General features: G+C 40.6%; 2 protein-coding genes across 2 annotated transcripts in view; both read right to left on the bottom strand.

The window, feature by feature from the left end:
* tmem245 (transmembrane protein 245) overlaps positions 1-3,777 on the bottom strand; it is a 35,553-nt gene extending 31,776 nt beyond the window's left edge. Inside the window, exons 1-3 of the mRNA XM_088928674.1 lie at positions 3,136-3,777; positions 1,137-1,254; positions 374-472 (exon numbers count right to left, since the gene is read on the bottom strand). Of these exons, the coding sequence (XP_088784800.1) occupies positions 374-472; positions 1,137-1,254; positions 3,136-3,750 (832 nt within the window). The 5' untranslated portion in view covers positions 3,751-3,777. The remainder of the gene's footprint in view (positions 1-373; positions 473-1,136; positions 1,255-3,135) is intronic.
* Positions 3,778-8,163: 4,386 nt separating this feature from the next.
* Positions 8,164-16,528, bottom strand: frrs1l (ferric-chelate reductase 1-like). Its single transcript, XM_088928673.1, has 5 exons — positions 16,125-16,528; positions 13,531-13,615; positions 11,609-11,747; positions 11,230-11,476; positions 8,164-10,965 (listed from the first exon to the last, which is right to left on the bottom strand). The coding sequence occupies exons 1-5, from the start codon at positions 16,327-16,329 to the stop codon at positions 10,793-10,795; spliced, it is 849 nt and encodes a 282-aa protein (XP_088784799.1). The 5' UTR covers positions 16,330-16,528; the 3' UTR covers positions 8,164-10,792.
* Between the last annotated feature and the right edge of the window lie 1,596 nt (positions 16,529-18,124).

The raw sequence follows: 18,124 nt of genomic DNA, 5'->3' as shown, positions 1-18,124 counted from the left end.
TGATTCATGAGAGGTGATCATTAAAACATCATTAACCTTGTGATGTAGTCTGTGTAATTAAAATAATAGAGCTGGAAAACAAGTTGTGTTGAGTGTATTGTTTCATTAATTCTCCACTACCACTAGTAATGTAAAACTACACTCATTTTAAATCTTGAAACTTCAGTTGCATGCTCACTTTTATACAAACTGTGATGGTGCTGGCTCAGAGATTGCAAAAAAAACAAAGGAATTTCAATGCCAAAGCTCACATTCCAGCCCGCTCTGAAACATGGCAACTGAATATTTAAACATTCAATCTTCTCAATGAGACTTTTAGCTGGTACACAATAAATACAGAAAGACCTATTCGGTGGAAAAGGGATGCACTTACACTTGCCCTGGACCTGCTGTTTCTCATGCAGGCTGCCCACAAGGAGGAGAGACAAGACGATGACAAACACAGGGATTCTCCAGGAGCCAGTTACAGAAGCTGGAGAGACAGAGAGGAGCCTCGTGAGACACAACTATCGCAACTACCACCCTGAGGGTCTCGATGACAGCTCCACCACTACATAACAGCTTTTACACCCTTACTAAGAGGGACCACCACTCTGCCATATCCACCGCTGAAACCTAAGAACAGTCAGCAAAAAAGAAGGGGCCATTCAGACATATACACTACTAGACCACAACTACTAATATGAAGTCTGCCAAGAAGAATCAAACTAGTGCCAAAAACCCAATATTCAAAATATCATAGATAAGAAAATAATAAATATGGTGCTTGCCTATTTATCTGGAAAAATTTAAAGTAGCAGTGTACATCACTCATATAATAAAATTGATTTCGCTTATGTCATTTTGCTCTACTACACCATATTTAGCACCATGAGATAATCTGTAAAAGCATAACAGGTAGCACACTACGAGTTATTATAAAGCATCATGCATACCATGGAAAACCATGGCAAATCAAATGCACAATGAAAGTGCTGTAAAACTACTACAAAAATGCTGTGAATGCACGACGGTGGACAGTAAAAACACAGAAAACGCTGCCGGGAGTTGGAAGAGGAACATACAAGGTTCGGCCAAAAGACATTTTTTAAAAACCTAACTTGGAGAAGCTGCGATAGGAGATGATGTGAACTCACCCAGGTAGAAGAGCAGCACGGTCCACACAGGCACCGAGATGGCCCTCAGATACCGCTCTGTGCTGGGGCTCCATTTAAAAATCACAGCCAGCACATACCCGGCCACCAACGTGCACACCTGGGGGAGCACAGACATGAGCCCACTGTCCAGGGACTCCTCAGCAGGATGGAAACATTCACATTTCACCACGACGAACTGAATCAGGAGAAACCCCGACATCTCCAAGTGGGTCACACATTGTGAATTGCCCAGACCGCTCACATTTCCACCTGCCGCTGTGCAGGGCTGGAAACGTGCTCTCCGGGGACCGAGAGAAACGCTATAATGTGAAGTTTTGTCAATGACGTCCGACCCTAATTATGGGGGGAACCGAAGTCAAGCAACCTGAAAACTGCTCGTTCAAGTAAGGAGTTGTTTGGTTTTTTTTAAAACTCAGAACAAAGTGTTCCAGTCATTTTCTGAAAGTAGCCATTCATGATTTCAAGCTGCAAAAGAGGGAAATGCTAGGCAACTGGTCTTTTCAATACTGTGTGTTAAATGAAAAAAAAAAGGTTACGAATGTTATTAGTGTCTTTACACAGATGTCACCGGAAAAAGTACACGTCTAGTAAAGGAACAGATAAAGGTTTAATCCATGCTGAAAGGAAAAGAAAAGAGACACAACCTATCAGCTATAGAGCCTTCTTTGAGGTGAGGCGACATCATCTATGAGGCAGCACCTGAAAAAGGGTCTTCAGCCAAAACGTTGTCTCTTTTCTTTTTATTTCTCTTTTCTTTTTACCTGTTCCTTGCAGTCTACGCATGCAGCTACCTACCTGAACTTCTATGGCTAGTTAACATGTCTGAAGCCATTTAGGCATGATGGTACACATGCAGCTGAACTGGCAGAACTATGGTAATATAATAATTATTAATTGCATTTGCAAACCATTATTCAGGCAAAAGGACTAAAGTCAACCTCAGTGCCACCTCAGAAGAAATGCTTGCAGGGGAGAGAGGGACACTTTATATGCAAGTGTAGGTAACTCTCTCACCCTTAAAGCGTTTATTTGTAAACCCTGGGAACAACTTAGTTTTGACTTACTGTATGTGGACAACTTATTTAAATACGTACGTTTGCCATCATTTGAAATGATAAAATACCAACGCTTTCAGTTTATCCAGAGCATGGAAGATTCTTAATTAACTGAACTAATTAACAGACTTAGTTAATCAAAAGTCCAGTATTCCAAGGCTTTACAAACTGGCGATTTAAGGGTGATCTGCAAAACCAGGAGGATCGTGGCTTTTAGAGAGCAGGATCGACTGCCCTTGGGCTAATCCCTTTGGAGTGACAGTAGCAGACAAATTCCTCACAATGTAAAGTCATCCTTGAGGATACAATACAAGTATAGCAAACCCACTGACGGTCTGATCTATTTATACTTGAAGTCTGCAAGAGTCAAACAGACCCTTAGCGTATAGAAGGTTTTTTTTCCGTATTTAAGCGTTTCCGAGACTTGCAGAAAAAATAATGGTATGATATAATTAGAAAAAGAAGAGCTTTTTCAATACATATTCTATGCTGCTCTCGGTAGCTCCATTAACACTGCAAAAGTTTAATTTTCAACATGCCAAACGGCACTTGGAAAACGAGAATTTCAGACCACAATCGCACTAAGTAGAATCAGCAAGATATACATCCTATCTTAAAAACCATATATAAAAACCAACAGATTGTGAAATGCTAGAGCGGCACAGTCACACGAACCTCATGCAAAGGAATAAAAGAAGAGGCCAGCCCAGAGAACGCACAAATAAATACTTTTAATAGACTCAAAGAACGATTTTGAGTAAAAGATGCGAACCACACTAAATATGGAATTGTTGCTTTAACGAAGACGGCCAATTCTCTCCACGTGGCTGGAAGTGTTTTGGAAAATCAGGACGGCCCCTTCGCCTGCCTGAAAGGAATTGCGTGTTCACTACGGACGGGGGTGTGGCGCTCGCTGTACCTACCCAGGTCGCCTTGAAGTAATCCAGAGCGCCGCAGATGATCTCGCAGGTGTGTCCGATTATAACCTGTATCCCAATCACGCTCCCAAAGTAGTAAAAGAAGCAAACGAGGGGGAGACCAGCCCCGATCACCAGCAGGATCTTGAGCTTCTCCAGCACCAAAGCCCCCAGCATCTCCACCACGTAGTTAAAGAACCACACCGGCAGGAGCAGAGTGCCCAGCACGATCGGCGTGCCGGTGTCCTGCAAACTGGACAGCCACGACCGACCGATTCGGGCGAGCGAGTACTTAAAAGGGTGCAGGAAAGTGCCGCAGAGGACAGCCCACAGCAGTGGTCGCAGGAAGGCCTCCAGTATAAAGTACACCAACACGGCAGCCCCACAGCAGATCGCTACGAAGATCATTGCCCCGGTGTTATAGAAGGCCTGCTTGATATTTTTGTCAAATTTCAGCTGCGGCGGCTGCATGAACAGCTGTGACACCATTCCTGTCACCGCCGGCTGCACCGGCTCGCTGAAGGTCACGGAAGGGGAGAGAAAGCCGTGCGGGCTCGCGGGCTCTGGCTCCTGGGCTGCGGGCGGCTCACAGCCCGGCCCCGGCTCTTCCTTTTCTGCCATTTTCCCAACTGCTGTGGTATCCGTGGATACCACCACTTTCAGGCGGTTGTAACAGGATGTAGTTGGCACAAAGCAGGATGGGAAGTGTAGTGTTTTTTTTTTCTTGGCCAAAATGCATTGGGGAAAAAAAGTACTGGAACATAATTAAAAGGATTAAAGCGCGATACTTTAGACCAAATCTTTATTATTGATTTTTTTGCACTCAAGACAGAATCTTCAACCTGGTGCAAGTCATGCACGTCAAATGTACCACTTGTAATGCTTCCAACAATCATAACACCACATGCTAGCTTGTGACTAGCCAATTTATCACCTGCACTGCCAACAAATATTCATCAGCATAATGAATTTCCCCGTCTGTGCACCTGCTACCAAAATGACTGATTTTACGTACACTTTAAGATTTTTTTTGAAGTGATAAGTAGTTCAGTATATTGCACTTACAGTGACACTAATAAAATTATTGAACTACATCAGTGCCCCCCCCCAAAAAACTGTAGTTTCAAGCATCTGTTGGAAGACATATGCAAGATGAAATTTGTATCATTCATTAATTTGGTGACCACTCCAGCCCATTGCAGAGCTCACACAGACGTGCACACTCTCACACCAGGGCCAATTTCCCCAGAAGCCAATTTACCTACCAGTTTGTCTTTGAACGTTTGGAGGAAATGCACACAAACAGAGGGAGAGCATTTAAAATCCACACCGTTAGCACCACAGGAATTGGTCCTGGCCCTAGCAAGGCACCATGCTAGTACCATTCAAAATGTGTAACATTTTGTAATTCTCTTTTAAAATGGTTGCACAAAAGGATTCTGGAACATCTCGACAGAGTAACTTCAGAAATACATTGTTGGAGTACCTCAAGTCTATAGTCCCACCTAGTGGCCAAGTACCAGTGCAGCTCTTCAAAACTAGAATGTTATTGTCAGAAGAAACCCTATTACTCATCTTCTTTGCAACCATACACTTAAGTTCTGTTGGCATGTAGTCTGAACTAAAATTCTACAAGCAGAAATAATACTGTAACGACCGCGGGTTTCGGCACGGAATGGAGCAGGCGTAGCTCTCAGGAAAAGGGGTTAAAACAACACATTTATTAACCAGAACCCGGGAAAGGCGTACAGGGACAGGGGTTACAGCGCTACACTGACCTGGAAGGCAAAAAGCCATCTCACGGCCCCCCGCCCCGTTATATACAGTCGGGCTCCCCCAAGTCCCGCCCCTCAGGCGCTATTCCCACCCATTAAATTATGTGATAGTCATAACGAGAAGATATATATGCCACATTACACTATTTTACTGGTTTGCACAAAAATTAATATATAGTTATCTATAAGAAGCTTCTTATTTTGTAACAGAAGCCAAGCTATAAGTAAAGTTACTGCCATGTAACGTGTACTGGATAGTCATGTAATAGCAAAACCAGCTGAAAAAACAATAGTTAGATCCAGTTATTTATCAGTAGAACACAGACGATCCATGGATAAAATCAGTCCATAATGATCTCCATGACTAATTGATACTGCCGCGTAGCGAAGCTGCGGTTGGGAGCATGGTGAGTTATTAAGGGACGGAGACATTTTCATCAGGAGAGCCACATTCTTCGGATTCTCACAGGGAAATCACCGAATTGGCTGCACCTGGTGACTTTAGCTCCCTATATAAGCAGTTCCTGAGGGAGGCAAGACGGTCTTTCCATAAACTCTCGAGGTTTTAGGAAACATCGAACATAGCGGGAAAACATTGATAGCAGTCTCGGTCGTTTTCCGGGTTGGCACGCCGGGAAGAAGGCGGTTAATAAGCGCCCCTGGCCAACCGGACTCGACCGAGAGGTTATTTGCCACTGCTATCGGGGTTGAGATGGTTAGAGGCCATGGGAAGATAAGTCTACGGTTCACGTGAAAACCCCCTGGTCGATGAAAGGCGGCACTTCCATATGCTCTTAATAAAAGCAGTGTAATCTCTTAACACCAGTGTCTCTTTGGTGCTTAATTGTAAACAAGAGTTTATTTTTTCCTGCTTTTTTTTATAGCTAATTTTCCGTTGACCTCAGTGAGGAGAGATGTCATGGGAAAACAGTCTTTACTACTTAAAGCTGGTAGATTTCTGCATATCTCGCTGTCCTTTCGTGAGACAAGACAGAGGTTCTTAACCTTTTTGAGAGTATGACCCTTTTTTGGGGTTAAAAATATTTCGCGACCCGCCCCCTTCACACAGATTTAAAAATCGTCACCTTGTATAAATTGTAAGCCTACTCACTTAATAATTTTTATTTATAAAGCACCTTTCATACAATGTTTTGTAACTCAAAGTGCTTGTTAGAAACAAGTTACTTAAAGTGTTTTAACTTATTTTTGCTTATTTTAATTTAAAAGAACCATGCACAAACAATACAAATAGCACTTAAATTATATTGAAAAAAATCCAGAGTAAAAAATATTTTAAGCTGCCGTTTAAAAATAGCCACAGGGGCAGCCTCTGATATTTTAGGAGTACTATTCCACAGTTTTGGGTGCGTAGTAGCAAAAGGCTGCCTCTCCAGTCATCTTATGCTTAATGTTTGGAATTACCTTTAAAAGTCGTGCGCTTGTTGCACTGGCCTTGATGGAATTTAGAGTACGAACAGCTTCATCGATTACTTGTTTGAGTTCGGGGGGGGGGGGCATTTTCTTAGCCGCGAGGCCTTGTCTACGAATCATACGACGCGTCCACAAAGCGAACGGAGCAACGGCCTGTACTTTCGTGACTAGCCCACTGTGTTTGCCAGTCATAGCTCATGCACCGTCCGAGCAGATTCCCACACGCTTCTTCCAGTCAATGTCATGCTCACGTACATCTGTGTCCAGCAAAACAAAATGTTGATCGCCAGTGGCACGCTCGGGAAGTGGACGACGGAACACAAAAACCTCATTAATTTCTCCCTCTTCACCAAATCTGGCGTAAACAAGCATTTGTGCATCTCCGCAGACATCAGTGGTCTGGTCAAGTTGTAAAGAAAACTGCACACTAGATTTTATCTAAGCATCACTTCCTCTTCCACGTCTCTTGCCACTGGTATCAATGCTAGCTCCTCTGCGGCGCTTTTCCCACACATGATTGAAACCGTTTCCTTAGCGCAAGGTAAGAAAAAAGTCTCACCTAACGTGTGTGGATTCCATGTTTTGGCAATCCAGTTAGCTATGACGAAAGACGACTTACTGTAAGTGCCTTCTGGTTCACAGTGGTGGCTTTTTGAAGGGTAGATTGTTGGCCTCTTACTGTAGCCCTGTAGTTTTTTCGTTCAAGAAACTCAGGCGTAGCAGTTTAGGGGGCTTGAGGGTTTCCTTAGCCAACACTTCGCCACAAACCACACATAGCGGTCGTACATTCTCTCCATCAATTGTCTATGTAAATCCGTACTTTAGGTACTTTTCGTCGTATTTTCTCATTTGCTTTGTTTTTTTTTTCTGTTCGGAGTTTTCCGCTGTGTGTTACTCCACATTTTCTTTAGCTCTCACTCTTTCAGTGCCACCTATGAAAAAATGCTCCATTGCTAGGCTAATCACGACTACCTTGCGGAAAAGAAAAAAAATGCTACAAATATAAATGCAATCGTGGCCCACCCAATAGAAATTAATGCAGAGCAGTCTGTGGACTCGCAGAGTGACCACTAAGTCACCCTGCTAATGTAGTCTCAACTGTGCAGGTGTATACAATAGTTAATTGTTTACCTCTGTTATTGTTCTTTAATGTGTAACCACCCTGAAGCTGCGTAAGTGTCCCGTTTACCGCCCTAGAGTGCATGTTAATCTTTGGTTGATTCTGTCTCTGTTACTTATTGCGCGACTGCCCTCGGGCTACGTTGCGACCCCCCGGTTAAGAACCCCAGGACTAGAGCATAGTAGCAGCTGTGAGAAGGCCTCCTGTGAAAAGTACACAATGAGCCAAAGCTTAAGAAAAGAAAAAAAAATCTGTTCAGGTGGAATTTTACATAAGAACTCCATAAAGTGCATCTTTAAACAAAGGTTTAGGTGAAGGTTGAGCACATACCTGTAAATATCATGTTTCAGACATGCGCATTTCCTTTGTTATTGCTCCCTCCGTCCCATCTTCGCTTTTGCGGCAGCTTCCTAGCTCATTTCTCATAAAAATGGGAGTTTCCGACACAACTTGTCGATCTCTCAGCCAGGGTAGCTACTGTAAGCCAGTAATGCCAAGTAAATTCAATCCTGGCTGTACTCCATTTTTAATAGGGTTTTACCAAATTACTGGACAATAATGAAGACTTTTATTGATGAAGACCCACAATACAGTCTGAAATCATCTTGAAAGCGTTGGAAATGACATATAATTAAAAAACAAGACAAGAAATTAAAGGAGCAAAATAGCGAGCATGGACAAAAAAATAAACAACAAAAGCAAAAATGTTGTAACTTTTTTTTAACATGGGGTTTATTAGGAAGAAATGCTGCAAGTGAAAATAAAAACATTAATACATGGATGCAGTATCAGTCAAGCCTTACAGCACAACCAAACTGGCAGGCTTACTCTTGACAAAACCTCAGTGTCACTGGCCGCCCACTCTCCGTCTGTTGAGAGCTGTAGCCATAATGTACCTGTCAGTTCTAGAGCTACAGTGAAGCACTTTTACTCCCTATTATTGAATGGATTAAACAATTTCATGTTGATGTACATTAAATGACCAGAACTCCCACAGACACGGGCACAAAAAAGTAAATCCTCTTCATCTGTACTGCAATTTCCTAGAATTATTTGATATCCTATTATTTTCTGACTCTCCTCAATGTACTTTTACACTTCAAGGTTTTACGTATTCGAGCTCTGTCTGAAAGCATTATTGCATAACCTTTTATTTTTCATACTGAATTCACAGAGAAACTAATACGCACACATATAATCTCTCCCATCCTCTCCAAGCACATTCGGACTCAAGACGTACTGTAACTGTACATACATCTCAATAATGGGACAGCAAAACCTATTTAAGTTTCACCCAAAAGGAAAAATAGAGGGCACGCGTGATTCAGTCATACAGTACAAATCTTAATTATCAGATTAACAGTCTACACACACTGTAAGAGCCAAGTAAGCTTCTTCCTGTCAAGCAATTACTTTTCTGAATCCAACTCTACTATAGATTGTTTCAACGGACAGAATGTTCTGATCCGTATTCCTGAACTGATAAAAAAAAATCACGAAAATTCACTTTCTATGTCACCGAATATAAAGGGGAGACAGTGAACTGATTATCTTTTTAAGACAGAATTCTTCAGTTCTGCAACAGCTGTACCCATGCTTGGTACCATTACCAGCAACATACAACAGATTTTATTATGCAAAACTAATCTTTTCATTTGACTTGATTTTCAGCAAATTAACTGGCATATAAATGCAGTAAATAAAGCAGTAACCCAGATAAAATGAATATTTTGTCAGGAAGAAAACACAACCCTGTCTTGTCACTCAGTAAAAATCTCAATGATGGGCGTTATTAACACTAACGACATGCTCACTGCTATCTCAACATTACCATGTTATTTTCTTTATGGATCCTAGATTGAACAGTTATGACAAAAGTGCAATATTCCTGAAGACCAATGGTCTGACAATACACCTTAGTTCACTGACTAGAGAGGCATATTCAAGAGAACCATGATGGGCAAAATAAACATTGTAAATAACTTCTATTTTCCCTTTAAAATAACACATGTAAGGAGTCGTTCATCAGCTTTACTGTATATACAGTAGCCGCAAGGAAGCTACTATTCATGTGAAGTATGATAAAGGTACAGTGTAATAAGTTATTTATTAAAGTAAAAAGTAAAGTTATTTGACTTTATTTTCAATATTTAAGTATTCGCGATACATTCTGCATTTTCTGTTATTTTTTTAAAGGAAAGTAATTTGCAAAGCAGGCATGGGGTCAATGACGGGGTAACCTGAAATGCCAAAAAATAAAAATATTTCTCTAATAAGGTTCTCAAAAATTTTAGCCATCAAACGTTTTTAAGAACGTTAACAATTCATCTTGTCAGCTGCTTGTTTAGGGTGTTCAGTGTCCCTGCAGGTCGGGGACTTAAGGCAGCCCTCGGCATTGTTTAGGCCTGGATAGAGAGCAGCAGCTGTCATAATAATATCAAACGCTTTGCATGCTCCTTATATCTTCCAACATCAGAACTGAGACTCTTCTCAGGATCCAGCCCATCAATAAAGGTCAACAATGAACTGAACAGTGAAGCCATGGTAATATATAATATATATATATATTTAATTTTAAATGTTGGATTCCTAAATCTTGAAATGGAATGTTATTCTGGCTGTCCTTCATCCCACGCCTTTGGCAGTTTACGTTGTGGTAATATATAATGCTAGAGTAGATTTTTCTTCACAACATGAAACCAAGGACCATGTGTGCCTGTGAATGTGGGCACAGATATCACAAATGTATTAGAAACCAACCAGTTGACTCTGCACAGGTTTACAGACTACTTTATCGTCAGGAATAGTGCAAAGAGCGTGCACAGAAAAAAACAAAACAGATTACAAATATGAGCAAGGCTGAAAACTGTTTCACACCATGTTCCTGTACCTGCTGAAACCACCCAGATTCACTGCTGTCGTTGATCAGATTTTCTCAGCTGTGGTCGCACCCTGTTTGGACCCATCGTAGAACAGAGGAGAAACGTGGAAAGGATGGAACTGGCAATCACAGCATCAATATAAATAATAAATACAAAAGCCAGTGCTGCAGCGTACCATGAAGTAAGGCCAAGGTCACTAAATCCAACACCAATGTAAACGTATCGCCTGCCTCAGAGAATGGCCCAGAGAACGAAGAGTTCATTGTGCATTATCAGTTAATGGTTTGGTTAGATGATGGTGAAACTACAATCATTTGCTTCCTAATCAGTGCCCTTCCTCTTCTCCAGCTTATTATTACATGGCGCCTTCCCAGAACCACCCCTGGGCTGTGGCGCACAGTTGTTCCCAGTCCTGCGTATTATTGCTCGGCCCCTCCCCTTTCGTAGCGGCCAGGCTATGGCGTCCCCATCAGCAGATAGAACGTGAGCGCAACGATGAGCAGCAGACAGAAGGGGGAGGAGAACGTCTGGTACGCAGCCGAGGGCATGAAGACGTCCTCGTAGTTGTAAATGCTGATCATGTGATCCGACACGGGCGGAGAGTCAATGTCGTGCCGCGTGATGGACCCTGCATCAGGAGAGAGGGGGCGAAAGGAAGGGCGGTGACATAGAGCAAATGCGAAATCACTGGAACGCAAATCCAAATTCCCAAATGAGACGGTTTCTTGAAAATGAAATTTGGAAGGGTTATTAGGGAGGCTGTTGTGGATGTGTGTGGAGGATCTGAGGCCATGACTCTACGCCGAGTCTCTGTGAAGTCTCTGTGTGCTGAGTGAATGCTGAGCCTGTACTGTGCAGTGGGGGAACAGATGGAGGAAAGCCCCCAGCTCACCTTGAATCGCTGGGCCCCAGGCAAACAGATAGTACCAGCTCAGGTGCAGGTCAACGAGAGTCTCCTCACGAGGGACGTAAACTGGCCTCTTGAAGCGGCACGTCACCCTGTTGTTCTCGAAGATGCCCTCTTCATCCCGCGCTGGGTTCCTCTTGATCTCCTTAGCCCACTGGCCCACGTTGTAGAAGTGGTGGATGCGAACCCGTCCGTTGTCGTCATGGACGCAGGCCATGACATCATCCCCACCCTGCAGGAGAAACAGCACGTCACTCCTTGCTATGCAAGCCTCGAAACTGCTGTAGCTCGGCTTGTTTTTTTAGCTAGGGTGCGCCAATAGCTTTTTAATGAAGACACCCATCACAGAGTTTTTGATGCTTACCATCTTCTTGTCTGACGAAAACCCCACCGCTACCCACCCATCAGTGTCGGCACTCAGCTCAAATTCCACGTCTGCGCCAATTCTGCGGTAGCTGAGGAAGTAATCACACGTCTCCGCGTCGCAACCTGGTTTGCCATACCTTTAGAGTGAAACAACAAGAGCGATTTTGATTTATGATTCTGTTTTCATAGCGTAAGGTCCCAGAGTTTTACTATTTTGTCCCAACATGGTCCCAGGATTCACAATAATGCCACACAGGGCAATGCACTTGGGTTTTTCAAAAGTAGTAACACTTTGAAGAGGGGAAAACACCAGTAATTTTCTCTTTTTTTTTTCAGTTTTATTGAGTAAAGGGAATTCCTGTGCTGCTGCTAGTGAATGTGAATGGAGATAAATACTTCTCCATTTTATCACTGCAAAACAACCATGTAACATTTAGCTATTTCTCCTGCAAGCTTTTCTTATTTTAGCAATATAGAAAGGCTGCATGAAAAAAAAAACAGCAGTTCCTATCAGAAAAGTGTTAAAAGTCATGGTTTTCTTCTGAAAAAGTAACCAAGTTGTGTAAAATCATGTAAAAAAATAATGGTCACAATTATCATGTCACAATTTAAGAGTCTCACAAATTATTACAGGCATCACAAGTTTCAATCATTCTTGGAGTGCTTATTTTGTGCACATTATTCCTTCATATGACATAAGTATATATTAGAAAACATTCCATGAACATACTGTTACAACTCTTGTGACTGTTAAAATGTCTTTCAGAATCTAAATACAACAGGTAACACCTAGCGAGTGTCAACATTTCCAGTTCCATGATCTAAGCAATTATAAAGCTGTCCTTGGATTACCTTAATTAAGTTCTTGGTAAATGAGTAACAGTGTCATCAACAGTCAAGGAACACCGCATAAAACAAGCAGGCACAGAGAAGCAGGGAGAGGGCCAACAGTAAGAGACAGGTGGAATGATATGGGACAGAAAGACGTAATACAAGAGCTCCCTGTCCCAATCATCCAGAAAAATAGATTGAGTTCAGTATTTGAACCTTCTTAATAAAGCTTTGCATTCTGTTGTTTTTTTACTAAACTTTAATTTATTTCTCAGTTAAAAACAGCGTCCGCTGATTAGTTGATTTTTAGAATAAGGGGATAGGTTCCTATTCGTTTTGTAGCATCCGGGTATACGGAGAGAGAGATTTAACTGTAGGTTAACTGTAGGTCGTGTTCTGTTTAGCTTAGAGGTAGCTTGATCTTGATCCTTTGTAGGCGTTTTATAAGAGTTGAATACTTTGTAACAGGTTTTCTGTTTCTTCTGGGCGGTAAGGACATAGGCCTTTGAAACTCCTTGTTAACAAATTTGTACATGCCGTAGTATAACCTGTGTATTGTCATGTTTATGTTGTGTGTTGTTTAGTGTGTGTATTGTCAGTATTAATCAATGTTTGTTTTGTCAGTATTAATAAGTAGTTGTTTAACCCAGTGTGCCTGAATTATTACTCCTGTCAGCAAAGCTATGCTAGAGAACAATAAATAATAGCACCTGCTTGGGTAAATTTTTGACAAAATCTTTACAAATTGGGGATTAAAAATATTTAATTTAATTTTCAATTAATCTGCTTGGTTATTTTCTGCTATTCACTACTTTAGTAAAACCCCTGTTTGTAACAATATGCAATACTTCTACTACGATCCTGCTTGTCTGACTAACTTATATACAGTATATACAGTAAACGGTTTTAGGTCTACAGAGACAGAGAGATTTTGCATTATATTACTTTATGAGTTTTTTTGTACAAGATTATATAAAGATTGCATTTGAAAACTAGCATGTGTAATTCCAACAGAATGCATACAAATATATTTCACTTGCACAAACGTTATCAAATGGAAAAGGTCATTTAAAAGCTTAAAAGTCCTACCTGAAGCATCCTTTAGTTATCCCACAGTCACTCACTTTGATTTTGGCAAATGGATCTACTGGTGGGGCAGTAGGAAAGGGGTAACCTACAAAAACAAAAAGCACCAACTTGTAGGATATCGTTATTCTGTAACAACCGCTGTGTCCCCAAATGTTTGAACATTAACACGTTAACAAGACAGACGTTCTTTGAGAGGAAATGGAAACCGATTCAGTGAAAACTGACAAAAAGGCAGATCTGTTATAGCAGACGAATAGTAATTTCCTCAGCAACTGCAGAGGAAAACAACAGAACTCTGAAGTGGATAGATGGTTTTAGTCTCTCGTAACATTTCAAGCACCACAGTGGCATTTATTCTAGTTAACAGTAATTAATTCAAATATGATCAATATTATTTATAGGAGGCATGGTGGCGCAGTGGTTAGCATAACTCCCTGGGTTCAGTTCCACACCTGGGATCTATCTATGTGGAGTTTGTAGGTTTGTGTGGGTTTCCTCTGGGTGCACCAGTTTCTTCCCACAGCCCAAAGACATACTGGTACATTAACTGGCTTCTGGGAAAACTGAACCTGGTGTGAGTGTGCACCCTGTGATGGACTGGGATCCCATTCAGGGTGTACCTTATCCTGTGCTCATTGTGTGCTGGGATAGGCTCCAGCTCCCCCCCTAGCCCTGAATTGGATGAAGTGGTTAGAAAATGAATTGGATGGATGAGTGTTGGTGGGAAGTGTACACCAATGCTGACAAGGCCTTATTTTCACAATGAATAAAGCTTCTCATTACCACTAAAGCGTGTGTGATTTGAAGATGACTCCCGAAGGATCCTTCAGAAAAAAGACTGGATGAGATTCTTGGATCAATAAGCTCCTCTCAGACACAGGGAGCTGAAAAGTGGAATATTTTTCCATTTATGGTAATATCTACTGTATACTTTTATTTTCTATTAGCATATATACTAACAAAATATCGAGTCCAACTGCAAAACAGAGCAAAAAATAAACTGATTTTGTCAGCGATACCCCTACATCAGCCACCTGCAGAAATCTGTAATGCAGATTTGTTTTTTACAAAAACACCCTTTGGTAACACCATTCATCTCTCTCATCCCCCCAAAAACAGTTAAACCCACAAAGCCGGAAAGAAAAATACATTACACTGTGCCACAATTTTTAACAGACTCTCTTGGACCGCCAGATCAGCAGTCCTCTGGGAACATGACCCCCTGCATCCATGCAATCTGGAGAGAATTCTCTGTCCAAATGAGTTTAGAGCACTGAATTTAAAAACAGGCTCTTCTTACAGGGTCACCAGCCACCATTAAAACAGAGAGACCGAAAGAAAGTACATAGAGAAAAAACAGAAGAGGAGTTTCACAGAAACACTGGAAAGATTTAGCATGGCTTATCCCTGGGATACAGAAGAAGAAACTGATCTTTAAAAATTATTTTATTGTACACCTAGGATTCACATGGCAGACACGTATGGGTACTTGATCAGCATATCACAGTGTAATTATTAAATATTTAAAGTGTTTAATCTGGCATGAAAACAAATCTGTTTAAATCTAATAAGAATGGAGTACAGTACTACATATTCAATATGACGGCAAAGTGTCTATTTACTATTGCTGTGTTTCCCTGCTTATTTCAGGACTGTAGTAACATGATATTATGCATATAAACTAACGTTTATTATACAGAACACAACTGAAAAGATAAAATTATTCCTGTAGTTTTATTTATGAAATCATACAAGTACAGAAGGTGTTATGTTTTTTTTACTTATTCTATTTGATAGAAACAAACATCCCATACTATTTATACCCCAAGATATTTTTTTCTTTACGTAGTGTATATGTATAGTATATAACACGCAGGATGTGGATAATAAGTCCTATGAACACCTTCATATTTTTATAACGTAAACGTATAACGTAACGTAAAAAGCGTAAACGCAATAGCAAATCAAAGAGGCACGGGTTGTGTTACTGTACCTTGGTTTTGTACAGTTAGACCGAAACGAAACGCAATTTGTAAATTAAGTACACCTGCATTAATACATTAATATATCTGCTGAAGAGCAATAGGAAGGAGATACTAGACTAATAATGCTGTTCGTAGGGAGGCCAACTTCGCAGAGCTCCCAATGGGCTATGGAGAGTAGAAAGCTATGCGAGTTGCTGACCAGGGTGCTGATACTGTAAATCAGCAGAGGGCAGTTAAAGTGTAAATGTCTCATGCTAGTCCTTATGTTCTGTATATGTATTCCTTCAAGTAAATTTGATAACTGTCAATAAATCTACAATTACCGAGCAGGCCGTGAACTGAACAAGATGAAGCTTATCCAACCGCGGTTCTGATTTAACATTAAGACTGCCTCAACTGCAAAAAAACAAATAAGCGACGTTTTTGCACAGAGATAATTAATGATAAACAAGTAGACCTTATTGAACCCCACCGGCTCTTAATTAAAACATCTTAATGACACTTAAGATATTCATCAGAACTGTTCTGCTAATGATAAACCGATGAATGCACTCGACAAATATTTCTTGAATGAAAGGAGTACTTCGCGGAGCAACAGAAAACGAATACCTTCATCCGTCAAGTATCTGGACTCGAAAAACTCGGACGCAAAGGTGCTGTAGGAATCCTGGTGCGTTTCTTCGTGGCCCGGCTCCCCGTGGTCTCCGCGGCCGCTCCGAGCTGCACTGTCATCGGTGGGGCTAGAAATCACGCCCCGCCGGCAGCTCGGGTACAGGAGGAGAAGCAGTTGCAGCAGCATCCACAGGGCAAACATGACACAGATGGAACCGATTCTAATATAAAAATACTAGGTGGCACGAAAGCTCAAGAATTCATCTAAGAGATGTTTTGTTTAAAAAAAAAAAGTGCATCAGGTCTTTCTTACATGGCAACCCCACAAGACAACGAATTTCATTTTGAGTGATTTAGTCAACCAGTAATTGCCTGTACAATAAGCCACTCCGATTCTGCGTAAGGGTAGGGGGCACAGTGTACGCAGGAATAAATGAGTCAAAACCAATGCAGAATTAGGGGGATTAGTTATAGAAACAGCCTGGTTTAATAGAGCGCTTAAGAGCCGTGAGAAAAAAAGACCATTTATTGGTTCAGTTGAATACAGCCTTCGGTACATTTTGAAATGTGTAAGGTATCATTAGAAAGCAAAGGGGTATTTTTTCATCCGTTTCATCATCCCACCCCCCTCTCAAAAATACAGATTTGTACCTTTATTAACTAAAAGGGGTTCAGCCGGCAAGTGAATCATGTCTGCTGAAATTTCTGTGGTACTTCGGTAGTCTAGTGTGTCCAGAAAACAGTAACCTACAGATTGTCTTTATTTAACCGATTTATTCTGCATTTCAGCAATATTGGATTTAGAACGACTACAGACTGAGATACAGCTCCCAGATTTCTGGACAATATCCAAAATTAAACACATCAGAGAAAGCAACGATGTGGTACTGAAATAACAAAATTGGAAAAATATGACAAATTATGATTCTTCCCTCACAGGTAATCTACGTAATAAGTGCTAACATTAAACGCTGGATATTTTTTTAAAAATTAACATACTGTACAAAGAACATGTCGCTTCTTTGTACCCCAAAGTGATGAAAACAGTAATTATATCGTGTATGTTGGGTAGATTTTGTACATCTGGCTTTAAGTTTGTCAGAAAGGTACTGTATACTGTACATTACAACCTACTGTACGCAGTGTATTTGAAATAAAGCCGTAGTTGGAAAAAATGCCAGTGCTATGATTATATGATCTATAAAAAAGTAACTACAGTATAAATTCCGCCAAAACCTTTAGAAACCCAAGGTGATATTTATAATAAACTATTCTTTGTAATTGATTAAGTAAAATCTTAATATTACATAGCAATAGTGCAGTGTTATTGGAGGCTAGTGTGATAAATAATAGCTACAGTATGCAGTGGCACTGAGCACTGAAACGAAATGTTGTAGCAATGTTACCGTAAAACCATATCAGACATTTTCAGGTATGGGTTATTTGACCGTTTTTATAAGTTCAGAATCAACAATAATTGGGCTAAGTACAATGTAGTACATCACATTTATAAAATTGTTCTCTATAAAGACCAGACTCTGATATCACAGAGGTACGAACCCATTTTTCCAAACGACACGACATATTTCTGATGTGTTTTTCTTTGAATTTTGCTTATATACAGTACCAGTTTCTCCACTCGATCCCAAATATAAGGTCTACTTTTTATAAGGCTTTATTTATGCAATATTTTATTTATTTTATGGTATTCATTGCCTTCCATATGTAAGAATATGTGTACCATTAGGTTGTTGCTGATATTTAACACAAATATTTGTCACAAAGCTTTTATGGAAGTCAAAAGGTTTAAATTATCCTCAAAAATAAAAAATGTACTATTACAGTATTACTAAAGTACTAAATTAGTCTCTCTTGGTACAGTAAGTCTACACATTAGTTTAGTTTATGAACATATATACATATGGAGATATACTCCAACATTCATCTTTGTGCCCAGATAACATGATACAAACAATTTCAATCTGATCCCCTAATCA

This window comes from Atractosteus spatula, chromosome 12 (assembly GCF_055471065.1).
Source record: "Atractosteus spatula isolate fAtrSpa1 chromosome 12, fAtrSpa1.hap1, whole genome shotgun sequence".
NCBI lineage: Eukaryota > Metazoa > Chordata > Actinopteri > Semionotiformes > Lepisosteidae > Atractosteus > Atractosteus spatula.
Note: the sequence above shows the minus strand (reverse complement) of the source record. Positions and strands in the feature narration are given on the sequence as shown.

Bases quoted from the DNA above. Each gene is read 5' to 3' on its own strand.
- frrs1l (XM_088928673.1), bottom strand. From the start codon at position 16,329: ATGTTTGCCCTGTGGATGCTGCTGCAACTGCTTCTCCTCCTGTACCCG. The intron at 11,477-11,608 runs GTAAGCATCAAA...TTTCTCCTGCAG, and splicing joins TTTCGTCAGACAAGAAGATG to GGTGGGGATGATGTCATGGC. The intron at 10,966-11,229 runs GTGAGCTGGGGG...CTCCTGATGCAG, and splicing joins CTGGGGCCCAGCGATTCAAG to GGTCCATCACGCGGCACGAC.